Source organism: Nipponia nippon, unplaced genomic scaffold (assembly GCF_047370975.1).
Source record: "Nipponia nippon isolate SJK-2023a ecotype South Korea unplaced genomic scaffold, ASM4737097v1 scaffold_1, whole genome shotgun sequence".
In the NCBI taxonomy this organism is placed as follows: domain Eukaryota; kingdom Metazoa; phylum Chordata; class Aves; order Pelecaniformes; family Threskiornithidae; genus Nipponia; species Nipponia nippon.
In genome coordinates, this window is record NW_028262290.1 from 95,020,912 (window position 1) to 95,045,971 (window position 25,060).

The window sequence follows — 25,060 nt, forward strand, 5'->3', positions numbered from 1 at the left end:
GCCCGCGGGGAGCCCGGCCCTTCCCCGCCCGCCCGCTCAACTTCCGCCTCGCCCCGGTGCCTCGGTGTGAGGTCATCGCCGAGCGCCGGCCGCCCTTGCTGCGGTAACGGCGGCGGGCGGGCCTGCCCCGGCCCGGGCTACCGGCCTCCTCCGGCGGCGGAGGCCGCTGATCCCCGCCTCGGCTGCACTGAGGAGAAAGAGTTTTAGGGGGAAGGAGCCTGCTGCCGCCCCGGGGCACCTGTGCGGCCCAGCCCGGCAGCGGCTGCCCCGGCCCAGCACAGGCATCAGGGGCGTCTCCAGTGCAACGCCCAGCGCACGGCTTTCTCTGGGCCCGGCGCCGCGCGTTTCTGAAAAAAGGCAAAACGAGCAAACCAAACCAGCCAAACAAAAACCCCACCAAAAGAAACCCCAGGTTTGTTTGTTTGTTGGTTTTTGTTTCAGGAGAAGAGGCAGGCATTCAGATAAATCCGGTTGCTTCTGGGTGTCGCGAACATGAATAGCAAATGGTTGGACTTGCGGTCTACAAAAATTAAGAGCAGTAGTCTATTTCATAAGTATAAAAAACGGCGAAAAAGACTTAAAATTCCTATACATTTCTTTTAAAGCTCTCTGAGTGTGTCAGGATATTTTCAATATACTTCCCCCCCCCCCCCCCCCTTATAAATTACAGTATATTAACTTTCCTCTGGGATTTCTCCTTTTTTTTTTTTTTTTTTTTTCATGCTACATATACTCAATAACTTTCAGAACAGCTTGATCCTTGTTTAGGCCATTGCATCTGGTAGTTTGTTTTTTTACACATCCTTTTTACTTGCAGTACATACTGCACTGCTCGGTGTCATACAGTCAATGAAGGAAGAACTGGACCACAAATTGGTCTGCTGCAACCTACAGTGGCCTTTTTTTACTGTGTAAAGCTATTACAACAGACACAAAAAAATGATCCTATTATTAAATTCTGTGTCTCATCAAAGGTCAGAAACTGCTCACTGACATCACTGTAATATTTTTTTTGACAATACATATAATCTTCTAAACACAGCCTTGAAAATGAGGGAATTGGTCTTGTTGGAACAATCTCCCTCCAAATCAGTCAAAATATGGTTAAAATCTGTTTAAATAAGAAAATGAATCTTACATTGGGAAGCATTCAGTACTTCAACTAAAGTTATTATTAAATTCAGCATAAATATATAAAGAAAATTGTTTTTCACTCCTTCACTGTTATGTAGTCTGTAAATATTACGCTAAATAGGCAATAATTAGCAGAGATAAGAATCATTAAAAAATACTCTTCTCTCTCACATATTTTTCCCCCTCCCAAAGTAACCATCTCTTGCAAACTGCAGATCAGTATTTGTATGTTTCCACTTGGATCCAAAGCACATGAGCACTTGGACAATCACCAGTAAATTACATTAGTGCTCATATATTAATAATATCTGGAGGATATTCCAGCTGGCTTGATGATCACTAAGAATTAGGGGTAGAATTGTTCAAATGCTAATTTTATCCCCTTCCAGTCTAGCTGCCATCCTTTCCTAGTCTCTCCCTCAGACAAGTTATTTCCCCCTCTAAGCCCTATGCTCCAGCTATCTTTTTATTTGCTAAGGAGGGAATCCTGTAGTTAAGGGGGTTTATAACTACTGCATTTTTTAGAAAGAATTTTTACGTCATGAATAATGTCAGGTTCGAATTACGGGACTGCAACAAGGGCAAATCCTATGACAGATAAATGCATTGGTTTCTAGGACTACTGTCCTGAAACCATGTCTTCTCTTCGTTTGAATACTTTTTTTTTTTTTTTTTTTAAAGACTATGCTTTATTTGCTGCATTTATGCCTGTTTTTTTTCTCCCCTGCTTACTCTCACTGCCCCATCAAGCTTATTCTCAAAACATATTTAAAACAATGAAGGAGGACTTAAAGAGGTGATGGCTATAAAAAAGACAATACTTGTGGAGCCCCTAACCTGTCAGTTTGTAGGAAGTAGTCATCAAGTCACAAAAATACGGAAACAGCTATGGCTCGGAGCATGAAAATCAACATATGTAGTCATCATGTATTTTTTTGGAAGATAGGCTAAACAACCTCTGTCACTTTTGCCGTGCAACGGAACCCGCTTTCTCTTTTAGGGATCACCCTGCCACTTCCCATTAGCGTCAGCAGCACTCTGAATTGCAACATCTTCCGATGAACGTGCCGAGTCCTGTCATTTCCCCCACAGGCCGTCTAGCGAGGATAATCCACTAAAGGATTGTTTCATCCGAGCGGCGGGGTACGAGTCAAGCGCCGGCAACAGGCAGGGAAACCCAAACCTGTTGAGGCAGACGTCTGCCGAGACGGGAGGAATCGGAGCGACGGCCCTTAAGAGGGCGAAGCGGGGGACGTACTTCGCGCCAGCAGAAGAGACCGAGACCGCCATCGTGACGGCTGGAAGTTTGTGGGCCGCGATGCCGATGCTGGCCAAAGCAGGCCCGGGGCTGCGCTGTTTGGAGGAGTGCCCTGTCAGATTAGCTGCGTGGCTACTGTATTTGATGCTCAACCCGGACAGACAGGCCTGCCAGGCAGAAACTGCTCAGGCAGATGATGCTAGGGAGGACAAAAATTATCCACCGCAAGACTAAGAAGACAGATGACACCCAGCAGGAACGGCAAGCCAAATCTGCCGAATCCGCAATGCAGCTGGCTAGCCCGAGGCTACCTGCCTCTTTGAAGTGGAATAGACATCACCGACGAGCTGTCAAATTAGATCACCAGCCTGGAAACGCTGAAAGAGATTTAGTTCTTCCAACAGAGAAGGGAAAGTTTAATAGATGAAAATGTTCCTAAAGGGGCCAAGGTAGCGTGGGAGGGGAGAGGGGAATCCTTCAGATGCAGCAACGATGAAAAATTACTCACCTCCCGCCTGCCTGCAGAGTGAGAGACGGGGCGCGCGGCGTTCTGCAGCAGCCGCGGTGGCCGTAGTCACCACCAGCACAGGAAAGAAAGGCCACGCCTGCAGGAACGTGCACAGAGCAGCAAGAAGTAACCCTCGCTACAAAATCAATTCCCCCCGCCAAATCTGTGGTATCTCGATGCGTCGCCCTGGAGCTGGGCTCTGAAGTACTATAAATCTAATATTCGAGACGTGCGGCGGTGGGATACAAAGACCCAGCCTGGATCCGAAAGCTCGGTGCAGCAGAGGCACGTGATGGCATCTCCCCTCGCACGCCTTTTACAATAAAATTCAAGCACAAAAAAATGTGCGGAATACAATTCGGTTTCGATAAATCCAGAACAAAAATTAAGCTTACCAAGTGAGTAAGCATGTGCTCAGGTGTATGGCGAATATGAAACCTGGCGTTTCCATTAGGGACAGCAGCAGCACGATCCAATTATAGATGCAAAGAAGAAATACTGCTCTTAGGGGGAAAATATTAAACGTATTCATCCATTAAGCAGCTGCATCGTTGCAATTACACTTTGAAGTTAAAGACCATGAAACACACCAAAGATTAAAAGTGATAAAATTGAAAACCAAAAGAAAAAAAAAAAAATCAAATAGGCCTGCCGATCCATCTTCCCAGAAAAAAAAAAAAAGTAGTAAAAAATTACATACAAGGCTCTGTATACACATACAATTATAAAATCAATTTATGGCCATACCAAGGCAAATCTACTTGGAGAAAAATCATCATAATGTCTCTATTCCCAACTTCAGCATTCACGCAGCAAACCATAAATCACCTGCAGAGATGCAAACGTAAGATGCTAGCAGATCAGAAAGAATATGAACCAGACCTCTGAATAAAGAGCTTACACTGTATTTCTTGATAATGATTTCATAGGTGTTATCTATTTATTTTCATCTCTCTCAGCTCATCCCTTTTTAAGTACCTTGTCCTTGTCTCTTCCAAATCCACAGTACTGACGAGCAGAGTTTTGATCTTCTATTGCTTTTTAACCAAGAGGAGAACAAAGATGCCCAAGTCCGAGAGCTCTCGTCTGTAATGTAACTTGGGTGTATTTTATTTCATGGACAAAACCGTGTTAACACTTCTAAGTCACATTTTCATATAAAACAGTTAACATACGTGAGTGTCTTACTTGGACCAGACTTACTTGTCTTTCTTACTTACACGAGTACTTTGACTCATGTCCGTCTTAAACCTTAGTTAGTCTCAACTCCCTGCTAATAACCCAGGATCCACACCCATGCTGAAGAGTCTAGATTACTCTTCCATCAGCTATAATTATAATTCGGGGGGGGGGGGGGGGAGGGAGAGAGAGAGAGAAGTTGAAGAATTATTTCATCAAGATACTTCAATGAACTATAACACCTATTGGGAAGCTTAAGATTTACATTACAAAAAAAGTAAGTTCCCCATTTCTAGGCCTATGTTCTTAGAAAGATTCAGATGGTAGTAAGAAATTCCTGAGAGAAGGGCTACTTCGGTTTTAAATATATTTTGAAGAGGGTAGGGTAGGCTGTAGAAAAGCATTATAAGAAAAAAAAAAAAAAAAAGATTAAATGGATGTGAAAATACCACCTCTTCCAGGCAAACAGCTCAGCTGCTATAGCTATGAGACTTCACTGTCCAAATGTTGGGCATTCTACCCAAAGAATCTCTGGCAATTCAAGAGGTGCAAACTTCTTGAAACCAAGCATTGACTGTGGGTGGGCAATGAAGAAAGGGAACAAAACTTGCTGGACTGGACTGTTTCAATTGTTAACCAGATGTGGTATCTCCTAACTTGGTTTCTGTGTGGAAAAGCGGGATGCCAACCTGGTAGGTCCATCACTGATGACATAAAAGGAACTCAACATAAAGCATGTCATGCATTTAAGCTATCATAAAAAAATTCTTCACAGTTTTGCTGTTGAAAAGCTTCAGTTCCATCTGAATGGTCAGGTTTTCTTAGTACCCAGGTCTAAACTGGAACTAGTTGGTTTTTTTTTTTTTTTTTTTTTGTCAAGTGTAATACGGATCTTCTCAAATTTCTCATTCCTACTCACTCTCCTCTAATCCCATATTAAACGTGGATTTTTCTATAAATCGCTGTTGCCCAGTTATAAGTCTCAGTGCAAGAACTGCCCCTAGAGACTTCTGACATCAAAGTGAATTCCAACAGGTCACTTGAAAATGAAGTTAACACATACAAAGACAACTAAAAATCATCAGCACATTTCTAACCTATCCGAGGAGATACCTGAACACCTGTTTCACCCTGGCTTGTCCGCAAGCCGTGGCCAGCTTGGCATCAAGGGGAAAAAGACAAGTCAAAGTGGTAAGTGTAAGATTTCACTGAACACGTACAATTATCATATTTATTTCACTGTTGAATTCTTCAGTTGCTGAAAGGTTGTCAGGCAGCACTATCTCACCATATGGCAACAACCTCAGTCCTAGAGGCACATACTTAAAAGACCATAACATGTCAGGCCCCTTGAATAAATTAGATAGAACAATTATGCAAAATAATAATACTGCAATGATGAGATACATTAACAAATGAGAGTGTCACTGTTCATGTAATGCTGTGACAATAAATTCCACACATCACTGTGGTCATCATCATCATCAAACTGCGAAGCAACAGGAGTAAAACAACATCGCAGTATTTACTGTGCCCTTCAGCAACTGAAATTTTAAGAAAGAAGGGGGTTGCAAGGGAGGAAAAGTCACTTTTACTCATGCTCAGTGAAAGTATAACAAAATATTGCAGAAACAGACAGACAAGCGGTAGTAGCTTTAAAACCAGTAGAACCTTTACCCATGCACTCTCTTTATACGGACAATCAATGTTAATTTGAGAGGTCACGTACACTACACCTCATTCCTAAATAATACGAAGCATCACTGTAAAAAATGTACCTCATACAATCTCAGCTCGACCAAGCTACATTTTTGATTTTTCAGAAGTTTTTTTTACAGATTTAGTTGTCCTTGATGATCAAAAGGCATTAGACAGAAAGGGGGAGAAGAGAGGAAATCAATACCATCTGGTTTTCCCAGTCATCTCTCTAATGGCAAAGTCTCAATTCATCCTTCTTTGCTTCTAACCCTCTACCCCCTTAAGTTTCTCCGTGCAGGGGAGAGAAAATTGAAATGCTCAAGTTAGCACATAATGACCAAATGCCTTTTTGATAGTATAGAGTTAAATTTTACTAATCCACTTATAAACATTTCATCTGTTAGCTGAACTTTTTTTTTTTTTTTTTTACATTTCAGCAGCAAGTAACACTTTTGTTCTACACCAGAGAAAAATAAAACTGGCACAAGAGGCTAGGGGATACTGCAGAAGTAGCATGTAGCCACCTTGAGAAATCCTGACACTTGGAAACAGCGGCTGTTTGGGATTTAAAAAAAAAAAAAAAAGACAGACTTCACAGCATCATCCCTACAAAACTTGTCTGAAAAGACGACAGTATTGTTTTCAGCAATATTTTGAGCTCTGGTTCCATTTCAGTGTTCTTAGCTGTAACAGAAGCTGCTATTTCCATGGATGAAGGCTTACACATACACTTTACAAAACTTAAATCATTCTCACTTGCAATAGCATATATAAAAACAAACGATCTAAGATGAATGTGAAACTTCCCCAAACTCTGAGCAAATGCACTGATGATTCCTGCTCATGCTCCTCTTCAGAAACAAAAAATAGTTCTTAGTAGAAGTGTAGGTATTTTTTTAAGTCTCATCATCACTTGCTCCCAGCCATAAGTGGGGCAAAAAAGCAAACTCACTTATATACATACTACTAAGTAACAAATGTTTGAATAAACTGGGAATTAAGAGTGCAAGTACTGACAGTAAAAGCCGAAGCCCTCAGGTAGTCAAATATGAAAAGTTTGGAGTATGAAGTTTGTAATGTACCTTTGCACTAAAGCCCACTCCACAATTCTTGAGCAGATCTCAAGATTTCAGCAAGATCTTCATAATTCAGTACACAAGGCCTGCTTCTAAATAGCAAGGAACACGAGTAACTAACAGGAAAAAGTGGTAGAAGCTGAGAATTAAGCCCGCGGGGAAACAGAGAACTTTTTCAAACCGAACAAGAATATTTTCATTTTTAACAATGTAAGACATTCCTAAAAGTAACGCCGTGTGCCTGTGAACCCTCTAAAGAAACTACATATATACAGAAAACACGTATTAAAGCAGCTGGAATTGTCCAAGTTAAGCTTACTCATACAATTTTCTTCTGTCCTTTTATATGTTAGGATATATTTTAATTACCTCATCTCATTATCTACCTACTTTTTTCTTAAGGTCTTGTAACATTCAAAATGCTCAAACAGCTATCCAAGATATCTTTCTCTCTACCTTACAGGGTGGGAGGCTCTTAAAGTAGCACACAAGTTAAGACAAAAGAACATCCACCTGAGAAGTCATTTGCTGAACACTGTTGTAGAAACCAACATAGAAGTTTATCAATTAAAATATCAAAATATTTTTGTATTTCTTTCAGTGTTTTGAAAGAAATGTTAACTGAATTGTGCAGAAGGTAATTACCCAATTGAGATGTATCCTTAGGGCATTATGTTAGCACTTTTAAATTTGTTAAAAATAAAAATAGAGGGACCACATTCTACAGTGAAATGACCTGTCCAAATGTCTGATTCAACAATAGTGTCTTTGGTTTTAAAACAAACTTTAAAACATTGAAAGTGAACTTGACAGACTAGCTCATTATTATCTTAAGTGGAGGGGGATTTTTTTTTTTTTTTTAGGATCTTGAAACTTGCATTTGCACTTGTCTGGAAATACCATATGAAGCGAGACATATACAAAATCTTGCAAAACACTAGCTTTGTTACCCAGTTTCTAAGAAAACACTTCTAGAATCAAAACAGAAGTCTGTATATCACAAAATGAATAGCAAGTGAACTAAAATCTTCACTTTCTTTACTGAAGAAAAATTTTAAAAAGTTTCACAGCCAAATTAAGACTACAGTTTTAAAATAATTTATTCAGTCACATAAATACTTTTAACATTTGCATGTTCCCTTTTTCACATCCTTGGCACACGATATAGCTCTTAACTTTTACAAAACTAGTGTAAACATCCATGGAAAATAAAATGAAAAGAAAGTCGGGCATATGTAAAAATTCAATAAATAGCAGAAGAATTAATAATTGAAGGAAAATAAGTAATTCTTTCCATGTAATTACCCTTGAATGTTTAATTGAAAGAACTTTTCGTTTTTAAAAAATAGTGAATTAAAACTCAATTTCCATCTTTCTACGATTGCTGCATTTAATCAGATACATGATACAATTCTTTTAACTAGTTCAAATTCTTGACTGAACAATAGCAATTCAATGCAATTGTATTATTTGAGGCATCAACAGTTCTGGTTCACATACAGAAGGTTACAAACCAGTATTTGCAAGTTAGTGGTTTTTGGACAGTATAACTTCTAAACTCCTGAACACCCTTCCAATATGACATTAAGATTTTCCTTAATGAGCATTAGTGTATAATCTGTTCTTGATAAAGATGACATTAGACAGATGTTGTCGAACACCTGGGTAATGTTGAATGTGGTTGAACCAACGTGACACATTAAGGTATTTCTCCTTTTCTTGCACTGTGAGGTCCACCTGCATGGGAAAGAAATAATACAAGGCACTGCATCATTACTGTCATAACACATGGTAAGGTAAAATAAAAGTGGATAGTTTTACAGCTGATTTCAACTCATATAAAAAGTTGTTACAGCCCAGCAGTATTCCATCTTAATTTCGCCTATTAAAAGTCACAGCCCAAAATATGTATTTACTTTTAGTTTACTCAAATGAACAGACCTGGAGGGTGGAATATACATTTGTATGATTGGGGGGGGGGGGGGGGAAAGGGTGTTAGCTTGCTTGAACTTAATGCATCTATTCTTGGGGTTAGCATACAGCATTGGGAGGGGCAGGGAAGAGTTCCCCAACACACACAGGTCTTTCACGTCAATCTAGCAGGCAAGCTTGCCTCACAGGCAAAGTGACTACTTTGTATTTCAAGGTGCGTTGTAAGTACAGGATAAGTTTTTCTCAGGCAATTTCAGACTGGATAGACAAATTGAAAGTTGTTTTCCATTTTGAGCAATAGTTGTACAATAGTTACTAAGAAACAGCATAGCTTAACACTTAACTCTTCCAATGTGCTAGCTCACATTATTAAGATAGCAGTGGCATGATTCAAATCACTACAGCAAACCAAACAGGAAAGCTGTCCATGCTTCATTAACATATTTAAAGTACTACGACTTAATCCTACAGTTTGAAGTTCTGTTGTTCAGAGTTCTCCAGTCAACAGCACAGTTACTTGCTTATTTTAACCCAGATCTAAAGAGCTGCCAGACCAGTCCGAAGAAGCCTCCAACCGTCACATAGCTATTGCAACAGCTCCTTGCCACAGGAATTGTGCCTAAGATTAATGAAAAGCTTCAAGCCTACCTTTACTTTTATCAGAGGACTGGCTCAGATAAAGTCATCTACAATTACAGATCTTAACTATACCTTTCATGGTCTTCTAAGTTCAAGTGAGGAACATCCTCAAAGCTTCACTACAAAGTCTTCTATTACTTCAGTCTTTCAAGCCAGCTGTAGAACAACTATTCCCATCCTGTATCACCGGTATTACTGCTCCTTGATTAGCAATTCTAGGTCTCCTCATTCCTCTGTAATGAGGTTACCTGATCAGTTTAGACAATAATCTGTTTCCTCACATTAACCTACAACTGAATTACAAATGGGGTAGTCCTCAAAACAGACTACAAAAACTGCATCAGGACTAAAACGTGAGCTTTACATCAACTACCCTGTCTTATCTCACCAATACTTAAACCAATCACTGCAGGATTCACCTCACTTCATTTTCAGCTCGCTAAGTTAGCCATCAAGCTTAACTTAGCCATCTTGACAACACCTGCAGTCAATGAAAAAGGGCACACCTGTAGAGGATAGTTTTAGCAAGACAAATCACTAGCTGGACACACCTAATATTTTTCATGTTTAGACTTCTAAAGCTAATCAAGGTTAATCCCCTCCTCAAAAGCTAAACAGATGGCATATTCCTTATATGCCTTGTTCGACACACACCAGATTTCATGGATAATGCAGGTTCATTGCAAATTTGATCTTGGGCACTGGACAGCTGGAAACAAGTATGGTCCAACAAACTTTAAAGAAGAGGAATAGGAAGAGCTATACATACTCATTTACTCAGCTGTATGAGTGAAAAACTCGTGTTTAAAACTAAGTCTCATGTTAAATTTCACGTCGTGACACACCAGCCCTTTTGATTTCAAGAGTTGCTTATAACTGCTTCTCCTTACTGTTCTCTCACACAGCCCAGCACTTGGCTTCAAATTGGAAAGCTTTAAACATGTAGAGGTAAAAAGAAAATAAGGATATATATACACTAGAAGATGAACCACTGGAAAAATACCAAGGAAGAAGAATTTCAAGGAGTTGCAGGAAGGAATTCTAAGCCAATGCCACATAGCATTAAAGCTCTATTAATGGTAAGTTAAGACCATAGTAACTGTGGCAACAAACGAGAAGCAGGGGTCTTGCAGCTGCTCCTAAAGCCAAGCAGCTCTTCTTCCGACAGGACTCACCTGCCAGAACACAAGCATAGCACTACACACGTATTTCCACAACAACTTCTGCAATTTTGAACTCTTATGAACCCCAGTTCAGGCAGTATGAGAAAATCTGCTTTTCTTGCTGCTGGCATGGAAATGTAAACACTATTCCTACAGCTATATAGTCTGATAGAAGTACACAGACAAATCAATTAAAACACAGCCACGTATTATTTTTGCTGAGCTAGAAACACAAGTTAATTGGCATTACCGAAGTGGAAGAGAGTAACACTGATAAGGGGAAAAACTCCAGAATTTTTAAAGGCATTACAAACAAAAAGTGGAAGCTATTAAAACGTAACACTGAGTGTTTCACAAATTGTCTAAGCTTCTGCAAGTACAGTATATTCAGGACAAAAAAAATCCATGTGATACCATTTAGGGGAAGATGCTTTTGATCACCTGCAGTTTGTTATAATTAATGGTACTTGGAAGCTGGTGCTTGGTATGAAGCTGTAGAACAATTTACAAAGCAACACAGAGCATAAGAGCAACGTGTGTACTCTAAGGCCATCTAAAATTACTGAAAGTGAATATTTAAGGATGAGCAGATACTAAAAATACTAAGTTCCGTGAATGTTGTACACTTAGTTATAATTACAATACCCTTTCTCAACATCTTTAATGGGTAAGCACTTGGTTATGAAAATGCTGAACTAAACTTCAGATTTTGCAGCAGATACAGTATTTCCTCCCCATAATTTTATACTGATAATTCTCAATCTTCACCTTTCTCTGACATAAATCAACAATAAAGTCTGGAAAACTAGTCCTCCTCCATTCTGTTAGTGTAGCGAAAACACATTGAAGGGCAAACCAGACAGTTACTCTAATAACAAAACCCCTTTTTGTACTCTAGGCACAAGCAGCAAGATATTTTTACTTATTTACATAATGTACTCTATCAGTGAAATATATTAAAAAGCACTTTGTGGCATGCTCTACTTTTTACTCGGAACATAACTCTTAGGTTAATTGTTTAGAGATCACATCCATGGCATTTTTTACAACATTTTGTTAGATGGGTATTTTCTGTTCTTCCTCATTAAATTAGATAATTCCCCCAAGTTAAGAAAGGCTGCTGTTCTGCTGTTAAAATAATTATTTGCTATTAAAGCAATTATTTTAATACCAAAGAAGCAGACACGCAATTTGACAGGCTTTTTTTTGTGTCATGGAAAAAAAAGAAGTCTTATTCTTCCACCACAAAGCTCACAAAGGGTAACCCAAGCGGTCATCACACAATGCAACTAGAAGAGTTTCTAGAAGGGCTATAAATACACAAGCTTTAATTATATTTGCTTTCAGTAGCATTGGGGATGCAGGCATAAATTCCCACTCCCAGACCCTGCATGGAAAGTCTAAAAATACCTGCCTACATCTGAAGTTCTTCAGGATCGAGAAAAGGATAAGATACTATCTCACTTTTTAAATTTAGCCTTTAGATATGAGGGAAAGAGAAAACAAAAACAGCTGAATGGTGTATTTCATGAAATACATGTACTTTCACACGGTTTTGACTAATTTTCTGCTGTTAAAGGAACATGCTTAAAATTAAATCTTTTCTTCAAAGTAAAACTGTTTTTTGTAATTCCCTTAAGTACCATTTCCAGCATTGTTCTTTAGAAGGAAAGCTTGTTATCCCAGTACTAAGAAAAGCAGCATATTAGTGAATATTAACAAGAAATCATGGCAATCTGTTTATTACAGGAAATGTTCATTACGGAAAAAATTAACTGGAAAATAAACTAGCATTGCAGTCTCATTTAGTTCAGTATTAGTAGTTCTGACCCGAGGAGAACAACTTTGTTTTGTACTTGATTTGACCCCAAAATTTTCACTGAGGCTTCTTCCATTTGCAGATATAAATTTCAGCCATAAGTTATTTTCTAGACCTTATTAAAGAAGTTTTCAAACTCAGACATATAGATTTGAGACTACTTCTTTGGTTCTGACAAAATTTTTTGAAGAACAGATCAACCTTTGAATTGATTATTTCTCTTAAATAGAACTGGACTTGTGCTGTTTGAAAATGATAAAAACATAGTGAAACCTTTTTATTTTAAATAAAAAAAGTGATATGAAAACAAGTTCATTACCACAGGGGGAATTTAATGCTTACTGATTGCCTGAGCTATCCTCAAGCAATGCTTCCAAATTCATGTTTTCTCTGCAATCTATCCTTTAACCTAGAAGAACTTCATTGTTCATCATATTTATCCGCATATGTATTTAAGTAATCCAAGTGGCTAAAGACAGCAATATTTATATTAGATACACGGAGACATGGAATTACATACAACAATGTAAAGCACATTGACTGAAAAAGCTCATTTAGACAGCTAGTATCAAGCATTACACTTTTTGGGTGTTTGTGACCTATATTATGATGCAGAACAACAACGTATACAATTTAGTTCCTGCCTCATTATTACAGGTGTGTATTTCTAATTAGTAGACTCAAAATAGACTCAGTCTGCAAGAAGCCTGAACATCACCTGTGAATCTGACTCTTACTCATTAAAATACTAATTCCTTTCCCACAATATGGATTTTTGAACACATAATACTATTGTGCTTATTAAGATAACTAGAAGGGAGAAGAAGAATGAAAGAAGTTTAAAGTTTTAATAATACTTGGCTCATTCAGGACAATCATGGTATGTCACTAATATTTACGGTATTCTATTGCTAATGTCTGTTAGCATGTAGTTGTTAGTCTATCAAAAGCAGAGAGATTAATCCTAAAGGTCATTATCAGTACCATTTTCAGATCAATTTTCTAGACAGCTTGATGGACAGCAAGAACTGTGGGTGTGTGTGTCCCCCCCCCACGCCTCCCATTTCTACCTCCTCTCGAAGGATTATAGGAAACATTTATTGATATTTTGCACAAGGCTTAGCTGAAACAGTGGCGGATATGACAAACTGCTTCCCCAGACCACATCATGTTAAGAGATGCAGCAGTTTTCCCTGCCCTCCTCACCCCCAAATCTCAGGGCAGAGAAGCGGCTCTGGACGTACTCTCTTCTCATTGCAGGAAAAATAAAAATAATTTAAAAAACCCAATCACAACAGGATTCTACAGTTCAAGATCTTACCTCTATAGTTTAGTACTAATATTAATCAATTCTGAAACCTTCAAAATACATGTAGTTCCTAGCTAGTAGCTTCTAGATTTTCTTCTTTATTTAGAATAACCATCCCATTATTTGCCCTTTATACCTTTTCGATTCACAAAATTATCTTCCATGAAGTCAAACATTTCAGAAACAGATGCTGTACTATAAACTTGTCCCAAGTAGTCTGGATGGTTGCAGGCACCCAAGAGCACCAAGTCATTTGTTTTTACCATCTGTTCTATTTCCCAAAGCAATAACTTGTATCTTTTCTTCTTGATTAGGTGGTCTACTCTAGAGCAAACTCTAAATTTAAAATATGCTTGATTTTCCCCTGCTTAAGTTTAAAAAAAAAAAAAAAAGTCTTATTTGAACTCATACTCTCTTACAGTATATACAGTCATATTTTTATAAAGTACTATATGGTTTTTCTACGTCTACATATCATATGTGAAAGGTAACCCATTCTGACACTGTAGTCAACACATCTATGCTACTACTTAAGATACTTTACAAGGCAAATACGATTTAACAGAATTAATTCTAAGTGACTTACTCTAACATGTTTTAAAAAACCTTCTGAAGTGAAGCCTCCCTTCCCTCTCCTCTGCTTGACACTCTCTCATTTGAACTCTTACTCCCGGACAGTCAAGATAAATATACACAAGTTCTCTCTCATTTTTGGTAGTATTTCATTACTTGATCTCCCCCCCAACCCCAGCCTCCCTTTTGGAGTGTAGCAGTCTTGAACTCTTCTCTCAGAACCCTGCTTTTAATTGTATAAAGTAACCATTCACCCAGTTGATTGAATTCACTGATTCTCAGACACACATGCATTTTTCAGAGGCATCTTTTTCTGATTATCCCCTCCCTCCCAATTTTCTAATGTAAAACTGACTGATTTTATCTTCTCCCAAGAATTTAGCAGACCTTTTTGTGTAAGTCCTTTGGTTTGTTTAGTAGTACCCACTCCAGAGAAGGACAGCTCATTTACAACCACATTCCAGCCACCAAAATACAAATAACTTCCACCTTCATCTTTAAATTACCACTTGGGGTTCAGAACTGACGTGCAATGATTTGTAAGCACCTCAGAGTAAACCATGAGCTGACTACAAAGAATCTCAACAACTTCTCCACTCAGAACAAACTTTTATTTTTGTTCTGTTTTGTTGTGGGTGGTTTTTTTTTCCCCTCCTAAGCACCAGCTCCCCATGTTATTTTCATATTCTGTATGTTATCAAGTCTTATCATTAAGTCTTGAAACACAAATGACATTTTGTTATGGCTCACACTTTTATATGCATTCATCCTCCAGGAACTTAATTTATGTGCATCTTTCATAGCACCAGCAGCATTACTCCAATACTAAAGAGGTTAGTACTTTCAGTTCTGACATGTCCTTTCAGTTTCAGTTATCTGTTTTCCCATGTAGTTCTGTAAGCAGTCATGTTTCAGACTTGAACAGATAGAGTCCTCATACCTAGAAGCACAGGGATAGGTATCATCCTTGTTACATTACACAGAGGAAACTAAAGCATTCTGGACACTACAGACAATATACTTCTTTTGACAGACACATAGCTAAATATTAAAAAAGTAAAAAATGAACAACTTCAAAGAAAACTTGTTTTTAAGTTCTTATAAGAAATCTCCCCATTTTTGTTCTGTAATTGTCATTGATCAATTCAGTAGGTCAGCTTCTACAACAATAAACTGCCCTCTAGATAAACAACAATTATGATAGTTGTATATATAAAAACAATGCAAATAACACTCACCATGACATGATGCAATCCATAGTACATCAAAATGTCTGCTAAGGTAAAAACGTTTCCTGCAAGGTAGACTTTGTCTTCAAGATGTGCATTAAGATCCTAAAAAGGAAAAAGTCATTACACTGCTGTAGTATTGACTTTGTAAGACAAAATATTAAGGTAATTGTTAAAAATAATAGAACACTGCCTCTGGAGACCATGCATGTAGAATAAACACCAGCTTTAATTTATCCCAACTCAGCAAAGGAGAAAAACATTAAAAGAAGAAAAAATTCTAAAAAGTGTCAAGATAATAAACTAAAAAAATCATCATTCTTTCACAGCAAGAATTCAGTAAAATTTAAATGTTGGTCTCTAAACAAAGTGCTAGCCAGCTTGCTGCTGGCACGTAATTTTTCATAATTCCCCACTTATATCCACTCAAATTTGTGTAAATACAAGTGTGATTTATTTTACACATTAAGCTGACTCCACTGAAATGCTTTCAAATCTGTCTTTTTGTGGCTTCAAATTACTGGAATTCAAAAATGCAAGAGTTGTGTATTTTTTTTTATTAGCACATTGACTCAGAAGCACTGCTGTTATACACTTAACATTTGGTTAAGCGGAAAATGCAGTCCTATGATCAAAGGAGATTATATTGCTGTTCCAGCAGCAGCTTCTCCTGTCCTCCAGGACTCAATGCAGCTGGTCAGCACGGTTCTGGAACTGCAAATGTGCAAGAGCCAGGGAAACACAAAGGGATAGTGGGTGGTGGACAAAAACCATTTCAAGCTCAATTCCAGAAACTTGATACCCATCAGTTGGTATCATTTGACACCTGCTTTTATTAATGTTGAAATTACTGCTAGCAATTCTTGATGACTGATACTGTCAATTCAGTTGCTACCTAAGTCCATAGGAGGAGAGCACTGCTTCAGCATTTTAAGATCATCTCTCTCAACAATTCCATATCAGAGGCTATAAAGGAGAGTAGTAGAAGGCTTCCATTTCAGTTCAGTGTATAAGTATTTCAAATTTGTATTACTGAAAGACCCCTTTTCATGGCTTTTTGTACGCAGTCATTCTCTGCGCGAAAACAGGAGGCTGACGGACTCACTGTTGCTCAAGCGTATCACTTCTCAGAACACAGGCATCACTCATCAGCTCTACCTCTTCACCTGCCCTTCCTTTTCTCCACATCTTACCTACTTCTCATCCAACTTACACACCTTTCTGTGCCCTACTTCCCTCTAAAGAGAGAAAAGTAACAGCAAACAAAATCTTCGACTTTAACCCTGATCCCAGCATAAGCAAGCTTTAGTTTTATAATATTCTTTTCAGAAACGTAGAAAAACAGTTTCCCAGCTTTTCCTTGGGTTTTGAAACTCTCCCTGTTAGTATTCCTCTGCTGGCTGAAAAAACTCATAGTAAATACACTCCTTTTTCCTCAGAGATCTTCTTAAGCCACCCACTCCCCCCAACCCAGAAACAGAGGTAAGCAGCTTAAACATAACTAACATTTTTCAAAAAGTCCCTGAAATAATTTTTCAGTCTCAGTTACAACATGTTCCATTTTAAGACAATCTTTAAAAAAAAAGAGTCTAGGGCAAGGAGAAGGGGGTTAATAATTAGTGAACAATTTAAAAATTACATTTAGCCTTAAGCATATTGCAGGTTTTTGTGGTTCCGTAATTTTACTGATATGTAGATTTCCTACAGTGCATACATAAAAAAAAACAAACCACATAACTAAAATGCTGAGACTTTAAGACATCCAACCTTGCATTTGAATTTGACAAGTTTGACTCCATTATGCCACCTTACTATTTCTTTGATAACCTCTTCATGACAGGACTCCTGTACTTCTGTAATATTTAAACATCCTCATGTCTGCTTTGATTTCTTTTATTAGAGCAAATCAGGGAAAAATATTAACCCCTGCATAGTTAAAATTCTGTAAGGTCATCTGCCCCTGGCTATGTAGCTTCTTTTCTTTAGACTGGTTTACTGCTTTGTTCATGTTAGTTAGCTCTCAAGTTACTTTAAACATGTAACTACAGTTCCGCAGAATTTCATGCACACAACACAGGCAAATGCAATGTTAAGAACAAAAAACTTGCAGGAAGAAAAAATATCTAGAGATCTGCTTCCTAGAAAAAAAAGAAATCATAAACTCGTCTATTCTGACACAGATTCTCTGACCAGCACTTTTCATTTTGATTGACCAGAAATTCAACATGCATTATAATGAGAAGTAACACAACTGAAATTATATACCCCCTCTACCACCCCCCTTCTTAGTCTAGGCTAGGGAATCAGGATTTTGTAAAGTAAAAAGCTCATTATCTCCGAAGGTACAATCAACAGAGTTATTTCCCTGCTCAAAATTTTGGATTTCTGTATCAAAGAAGTTACGGCATGCTAATTCTTAGATTTATTTATCTTCAAGAGGTAGGCTAGTTTCTCTGCAGAAATATTGTCTGCCCAGTTGCTCACGATGGGTTAATATCATACAAAGATCAGTTAATATCATACAAAGAATAAATTTGTTCTTTGAATATACTGCACATGTATACTCAAAATATTAACCAATAAAAAAAATCCTAAAACTTTAAAGGCAAGGTAAACCATTACAGCATGAACAATTAGTTATTCTGGGTCATCAAATTTTATCAAGTCAGTTAACTGAGCAAATGGCATTTGACAAAAATGGTTTAGTCTTGGATACATTATCATTAGTCTACAATTCTGTCTTTGAACATATACTTTCCTCCCATAAAATATAGACAGATATTCTGATTTAATTCTGTAAGTCAAGCTAATTTAGAAACATCACGGTACAATTTTTTTTCACGTGCACTAGGCACATTTAGTTAATCTTGCCTCATGGGTTATGCTTCCCATAGGTGATTATATTATTGGCTAATGGCCAACTGTGTTAAAATTCCTGAAAGTCAAGCTTTCTTAAGTGACCACGGTATTAAACTGAAATAGTGTTCCTACCCTGGAGAGATTAATAAAAATATAAATACAAAACTGTATTTGAATTTCATTACATCCAGGAAATTCACGTTTGTTGCTGTCGCTTGTATCATTGTCTTTCATATACTGAATGTCACTACTGAAATTGATCACATATATACAATCCCAATGTTAAATGACTGAAATAGTCTTGGAAGTAACTTGTAACTATATGCACTTATTGTTGCAATCCCTCAGGAAACCCTTTCTCAAATTTCAGACAGGTATTTAAGGCATAACTGCGGTTTGATGCACTAATACGCGTTGAACAACTGCAGCAATTCAAATTTGGGTATGAGGGGGAAAAAACAACGGAAAGAAGAGATGTTGCATTATTTATGGACTAACCAATGGATTTCCATTTGCTTGTTCTACAGAAAAAAATCCAATTTACAGCCCGTATCTATAGTGACAGCTCAACACATCCCATTCACGGCACACTTCTGGCTACCCCACAGTATCACTTACTATCTTTTAAGTATGCAATCTAATTGCCTGTAATCCAATTCATCCATTAAGGCGACTGAACCCCTTCCAGTCACCACACGTCGAGACGGCAGCTCAGATAAGTAACAGTTGCTTCTTACAACCGATCTAATCATACTCTGATTTTGTTTTGGATATTTTGTCCACAACACCACACTGCTGATATATGTACTTCTCTTGAACACAGAAGCACATCCTTTCAGTCAGCAATATTCTTGAGGTCATTTATGCCCTAAATGCCTTTATATCACACCATGTAAAGACAAAGAGCTGAACACTCAAACACCCCAGGCAAGCCTCTGACAATGCAGAACCCAAGAAAAGAATTCTGCAGTCATATCCAGGAAAAGCAGAATTTCACTGTTGGGGCGTAGCCATATTTTTAATTCTATTGCAAGGCTTTTCTGTCTAACTGGCAAACTATGAGCTAAACTGGATCTGGAAGAATATTATATTCAACATACTGAGTTTCCTGTAGAAGACAGAAGAAAAATAATAAACAAATGTTGCTCAAATAATCAAAATTCAATCTTTTACACCTGTAAGTGCAGAAAAATATCCTGGTGCTAACAGAAAAGGGAGAGAAGTGAACATGGAAAGTCAAAGTTTAAAAAATGCTTGCTAGACAAACTTGCCAAAGTGGGTAGGCATCCCATTTAGAAGTCTGTCAAAGAACAGCATACAAGAACTGTGGATTAACAGTATGGACAGAGCATGGATTAACCTGCTTATATATTTGTGGAAACAGTAATTTTTCAAAAAAAGCACATTAGATAAGAATTGAAGCTCTTACTCAGATTTCTAATTGGATTTCATGATTACAGCCAAACAGAACAGGATGTTACGACAAAACTAGCTGAAATCATGCAACATTTTTTTGTATGAGACACAAAGTAGTACAAAAAAAATCTTGGTTATAATTACCCTTCAGAGACTAGAGACTTCTACATTTCTGTGGAAGCTTTTCTGTGAATTCCAGTACAAGCTCCCAGTTATTTAGAATATGCCTCTGAAGATGGGGGGGGGAAGAACCCTCAAGTTTTAGATATCTAAAACTGACAAAGCAGAGACATTCAAATCTTCTGAATGGAATTCATTAACATCTAAGCATACATTTGGTGGCACAAAAGTTTCACAAAGGTTCTCAATTCCTTCCCAGAAGAGTAGAAAAACTACTAATTATCAAGCACAACAACTCAGTAATTTTCAGATTTTTTCCTATGCAGCTTAATTTACCACTAACCAAACATCAAAAAAGCAAAGGAAAAGAAAGTTAACATAATGCATTGGATATTATGTTGTCACTGCTATTGACAATCATCATTCCTACATAGCTGCTGAAGAACAGTCCAGAGGCATTGCTCCCATTTATTTTGTTCAGTATAGGAGCTCAAATCAAAGTTAGACGAAACTCAAACAGCACTTTCATTAACCCGTTCTGAACAGTATGGCATTTGCTCTGAATGAATATAAAAAACCCGGTTGAGATAGTCTGACTACTTCATGATTGTTTTCATGCCAAGTAACAGCTTTAGTCAACACGACAGTAAGAATAATTTAAGAACATATTTTCCTAAGGCTAACAGAAACCCCTTCCTGTTCAAATTAACAAACATTAAACTGATTATTTACTGATGTTTTTCAGAACCACATCACCTCAGTTAAGGGTTAAATAGAGGCAGCCCAAAGTTTATAGCAGAAGCGACTGAACTGTTTTTGGCACAGCTTATTATAAATTGTGGCTCTAGGCTGCAACTGTCCCAAGACTGCCATTGTGTATTCCAGACACGTCGTAAAACTTACAATCTCAGACTTGCCTCCCAATTTTAGTTTTTCTTTTTTTCACCCATACTCCCTTTTGGCATAGTATACTTTAATGGTAGGCTGCGTCTTTTTCTGATTAATCACGGTGGCAAGAGAACAAATTAAAAAAAAAAAAAATCTTAATTGCTATACTACGAAATTATTAGTGCTGGAACAATTCCAGAGCAGCCCTATGTCAAAATAAATTCTGGCCATTCAACATCTGCTAAGAAAAAAAAAATCCATAGGAAAATTTTAAAGTGGTAATATCTATTAGAATATACTTAAAGGCAGAGATTCTCCCTCAAGTGACACTGACTGTTTCTCAGCAAGGAAATTTTGGTTTGTGTGGAAACACTTGATCTACCCACAAATTTGTATTTCAGTATATTGTCTTTTCTACACTGCCAGTGTGGCTAAGGCTAAAACTGAAAACAGATACCAGCTTCAGCATGAAGCCATCATATCTCTGTGTCTAGCTTTAATACTCAAATGCAGTTCTGCAAATACCTGCTTTGTCAGCAGACACATGTGCGTATCATCACTTAAGCCATCCACAGCAGATGCATTTTATTATAACAAGACAGAAAACTTGCTTTTGGCTTTTATATGATAAGAGAGCAAGAAATGTAAATAAAAGTTGGTTATTTATACTTATATGGTCTTCTCACAGTTTGGGAGGGAACAAAGGCATCACAAGTTTGTTTGGAAAACAACTGAAATTCTTTATGTAATACTTGTCAAAGTTTTTTTAAAAAATTATGTAGAAAAAAAAGGGACCTCTGAGGGCCATGTAGTCATACCACCTGTTCAAAAGTACAACTAAACCTGAAGTTAAACGCTGATTAGTCAATGCCTCCTTCAACCTAGTTCTGAAAATCCCAAATGGCAGACAGTTTTCATGCGTTATCTGTAGAGTAACCATGACTGTAAAAGTTTTGATAGCATTTGCAAGTAGAAAATAAGACCAGAGGTGTTACAAAAGAGAAGCAATATAAACAAACTCATGCTTAACCAATGGAAGATATTCCATATATACAATGAGATGAAGAAAATTCAGATTATCTGGGGTGTAAGTGAGAGAAATGGTTCTTTCACGGCTTTTGCCAAATTGATCCTGGTAAAGCAGGTAAAGTCCTCAAGATTAAGGAGCCTGTCAGTTTGAAAAGGACAACAGACTACTAACAAGGTTTTGCTTTGCACCATTTTAAGATGCAAGATTTTCCTTGATTTTAAGTAACATGGTGTGTTAACTCTTGAATACTGCTTCAATTTATCATTGGTTTCTGCAATAGTTGTACTTGACTCAAGACCCACCACACCTAACAAAATTCAGAAGTATTAATTAACTCTCTGCTACTCTCAAGTAAAGTCAACCTTCCTAATACCTTGCAGCTCACAAAGCTACTTCTAAACCCAGATTCACTAGTAGCACTGGGCATTGCGTACTTTCCATCTACAACATACTTTTAAAATTAGAAAAAATAAACACTTTAAAAATTGATTGAATTTCACTGCTGTTTCGTATACACTTAGTAAACAGAGCCCTTAGCACTTAACAGTGTAAAGCAAATATTCTCTTCAAGCTCTGTTCCCATGAGACTGCAAAAATACTAATTACCAGTCACAAGGAGTAAGAAGGAAAATAGAGTAAGTTTTGCTGTCTACTCCCTGCCATCTGGCTGCTCAAGTAACAGGGCGACCTTTGAGATTCTCTTTTCTGCTTCCACCTGTTTAAGAGGAAGTAAGCTTCAGACTACAAGAAAAGTTTAATACAGCAGACCAAAGGCTCCATACAAAGTAGCTTGCTGCGAAGGGCAGTTTTGCAGGGGTTCCTTTATGATTTCACTTTTCATACACAATTCTGTCCAGTAACTCCTTTTGGTATCAACACCAGTTACCACAACATCAAGTATGGCCTGTTTCCCATAATTACCAAATCAATAGCAATAGCTCTTAAAACAATCAGAGCAGTGTTATCTTGAAATACAACACAATTTGTTTATAACTGAGATTTTACGAAGACTGTAAGAAACTGGCGTCTTCCATGGCTAATAAGAGACTAGGCAGCTGAACAATCTCTAAATTATCTGGAACACCCTGGGTAGTTTACAGCACCACAGCCATAAAACACTGTAAAAACTCTGCTTCATATATTTTAGAGTTTAAGCTGTTTTCCCTCCTGTTTCAGGTTGTTGGGGTATTTTTGTCAATAAAAGTGAAAAGCAGCAAACCGAATAAAAGCCAGTACTTAAAGATACTGCCAACTCTTCAGCGTTTGCTCAGTTTTATTAATTGGCTGTTCATACACACATTAGCACTCTAACCTTCTTCAATGTCTAGTCACTCCAAAATTCAGTGGCAAGGTAATTAAGTACTCCTTACCTTCAGAATTATTCTAGTATCTTCTTTACTAGAGCCTCCATCTACTCGAGTCACTCTATATTCCAACCACTGCTGAACAACAGCTTTCTCTTCTGCAGTACTTCCAAGTAGTTGGTCTTTCTTAGCCTGTTTAACTAAGTGGGCAGCTATGGTCATTAACCCTGTCAGACCAGGACCGTTGTTTGTTTGAAGAATAGGAACCTAGAAGGGGAAACAAAAGTGTAATACCAAACAACTCATTCAAAAAGTAGTCTCTATAAGAATAGCTATTGTTTTTTTCTAGCCCCTCAAAAGGATCTTAAAAGCAATATATCAGAATTTAGAAGTATTCATACTAAAGGTAGTAACAGCAAAAAAAGCGTGTGTTCTCTTTTTACTCTTTGGAGTGGTTTGTTTTCAGTTTTTACAGAAGAAATGTATTTAACACATGCACATCGAGAAACCAAGACACCTTTAGCTCCAATTAATCAAATTCTGTCAATATTAGCAAGAAATAGTATTGCTTGTTCTAACACTGGCAGAAATTTTATTAACAAATTTTTAACTCATTTTCAAATTCAAGACTCTGACTTAAGACTTTACAGTCAGTAGCATCCAATTGCTCTCTGAGCAGGTCGCAGTAGCCAGACTTACTGAAATGCTTATTCATACTTACTGTTCTATTGCCAAATACTGACAGAAGTTAGTAGTTCACTGGTATCAGGGGAGGACAACACAACATACCTCTAGTTTTAACCGTGTATTTGTTACTGACATTACCACATGTTAAACTGTGAGAAAGGAAACTGAACTGTTAAGAGTCAGAAATGAAGTGAAGGAATTGAAACTCACCGCAACAGACTAAAGCCCATTCAGACATTTATGACATCAAATGACAGAAGAGAAACTGATTAAAATGCAATACTTTTTTTTTTTTTAAAGTATCTGACCACACAGAGAAGCCTACCCATGTTCAGATTTAATTAATGTAAGATGCAAGCTGGAAGCGTAATATTCATTTTGCAGTTATACCAGGAGTCTTTGACTACTATTCAATTTTTCCACTGAACGTGCAGTCAGAAAAAACTAGAGACAAGTCTAGTTACTTGATTTTTCAGACTAATGCTTTACACTAATAGCATTAAAATACCAGTTGGGTTGTTAAATAATTAAGGAGTGGTGTAAGAACAAGTACATTTTAAGCCAATATCCCTCCAACGACAGAGGATAACCTTTCCACAGGCAGAGGGAAGAGGCTTCCAGAACCTGCCAGTAGGTAGCAAGGCCCTACAGCCACAACTGAAGGCGGGTGGTGAAGGAAGGGGTTGAGGGAGAAAAGGTGAACCCCCCTGCTCCAGGAAGAGCTGACCGTACGGGGATGCGCGGCTGAGGCCCGCACAGGGCCCGCCCGCCCCGGAGAGGGGGGGGTGGGAAGCCCCCAACCACCGTGGCACCGGGGGTGGGGGAGAATCGTCGGGCGGGGACGGCGCAGGGCCGGGACGGGGAGGCGGGAGGGGAAGCGGCGAGGTCGGAAGCCGTTGGGGAAGGGGGTTAGTGGACGCCCGCGCACGCCGCTGCCCGCGCCTGGCCCCTCCTCGCTCCCTTCACCTTCCGCTCCCCCTGGACGCCGTACTTGTTCCCTTTCGGCAGGCCCAGCAACTTCTCCAGCAGAGCCAGCTCCTCCGCGCCCGGCCCCGGCTGCGCGGCAGCTGCCATCTTTGGTGGAGAACCTCCTGGGGAAGGAAAGGCAGCGACAGCCGCCACCTGACAACAACCACCAATCCCATTGGAAGATGGGACCACCGCGCCACCAAAGGAACCGCTACTGCTATTGGCCTGAAGGAGCCCGCCAGCCAATCAGACGCTCGGCGGGGAAGAGCA

At 38.4% G+C, this 25,060-nt stretch overlaps 1 protein-coding gene and 1 long non-coding RNA gene across 2 annotated transcripts; one reads left to right on the forward strand and one right to left on the reverse strand.

Annotated features, from left to right (window-relative positions):
* Positions 1–273: 273 nt before the first annotated feature.
* Positions 274–3,821, forward strand: LOC148057484 (uncharacterized). The gene is made up of 2 exons (XR_015705995.1): positions 274–412; positions 2,135–3,821. It is a non-coding gene; the product is annotated as an uncharacterized LOC148057484 (long non-coding RNA).
* Positions 3,822–7,935: 4,114 nt separating this feature from the next.
* EEF1E1 (eukaryotic translation elongation factor 1 epsilon 1) lies at positions 7,936–24,945 on the reverse strand. The gene is made up of 4 exons (XM_087763115.1): positions 24,788–24,945; positions 23,201–23,401; positions 15,527–15,622; positions 7,936–8,590 (listed from the first exon to the last, which is right to left on the reverse strand). Exons 1-4 carry the CDS (start codon positions 24,893–24,895, stop codon positions 8,450–8,452), a joined length of 546 nt encoding a protein of 181 aa, XP_087619241.1. The 5' UTR covers positions 24,896–24,945; the 3' UTR covers positions 7,936–8,449.
* Between the last annotated feature and the right edge of the window lie 115 nt (positions 24,946–25,060).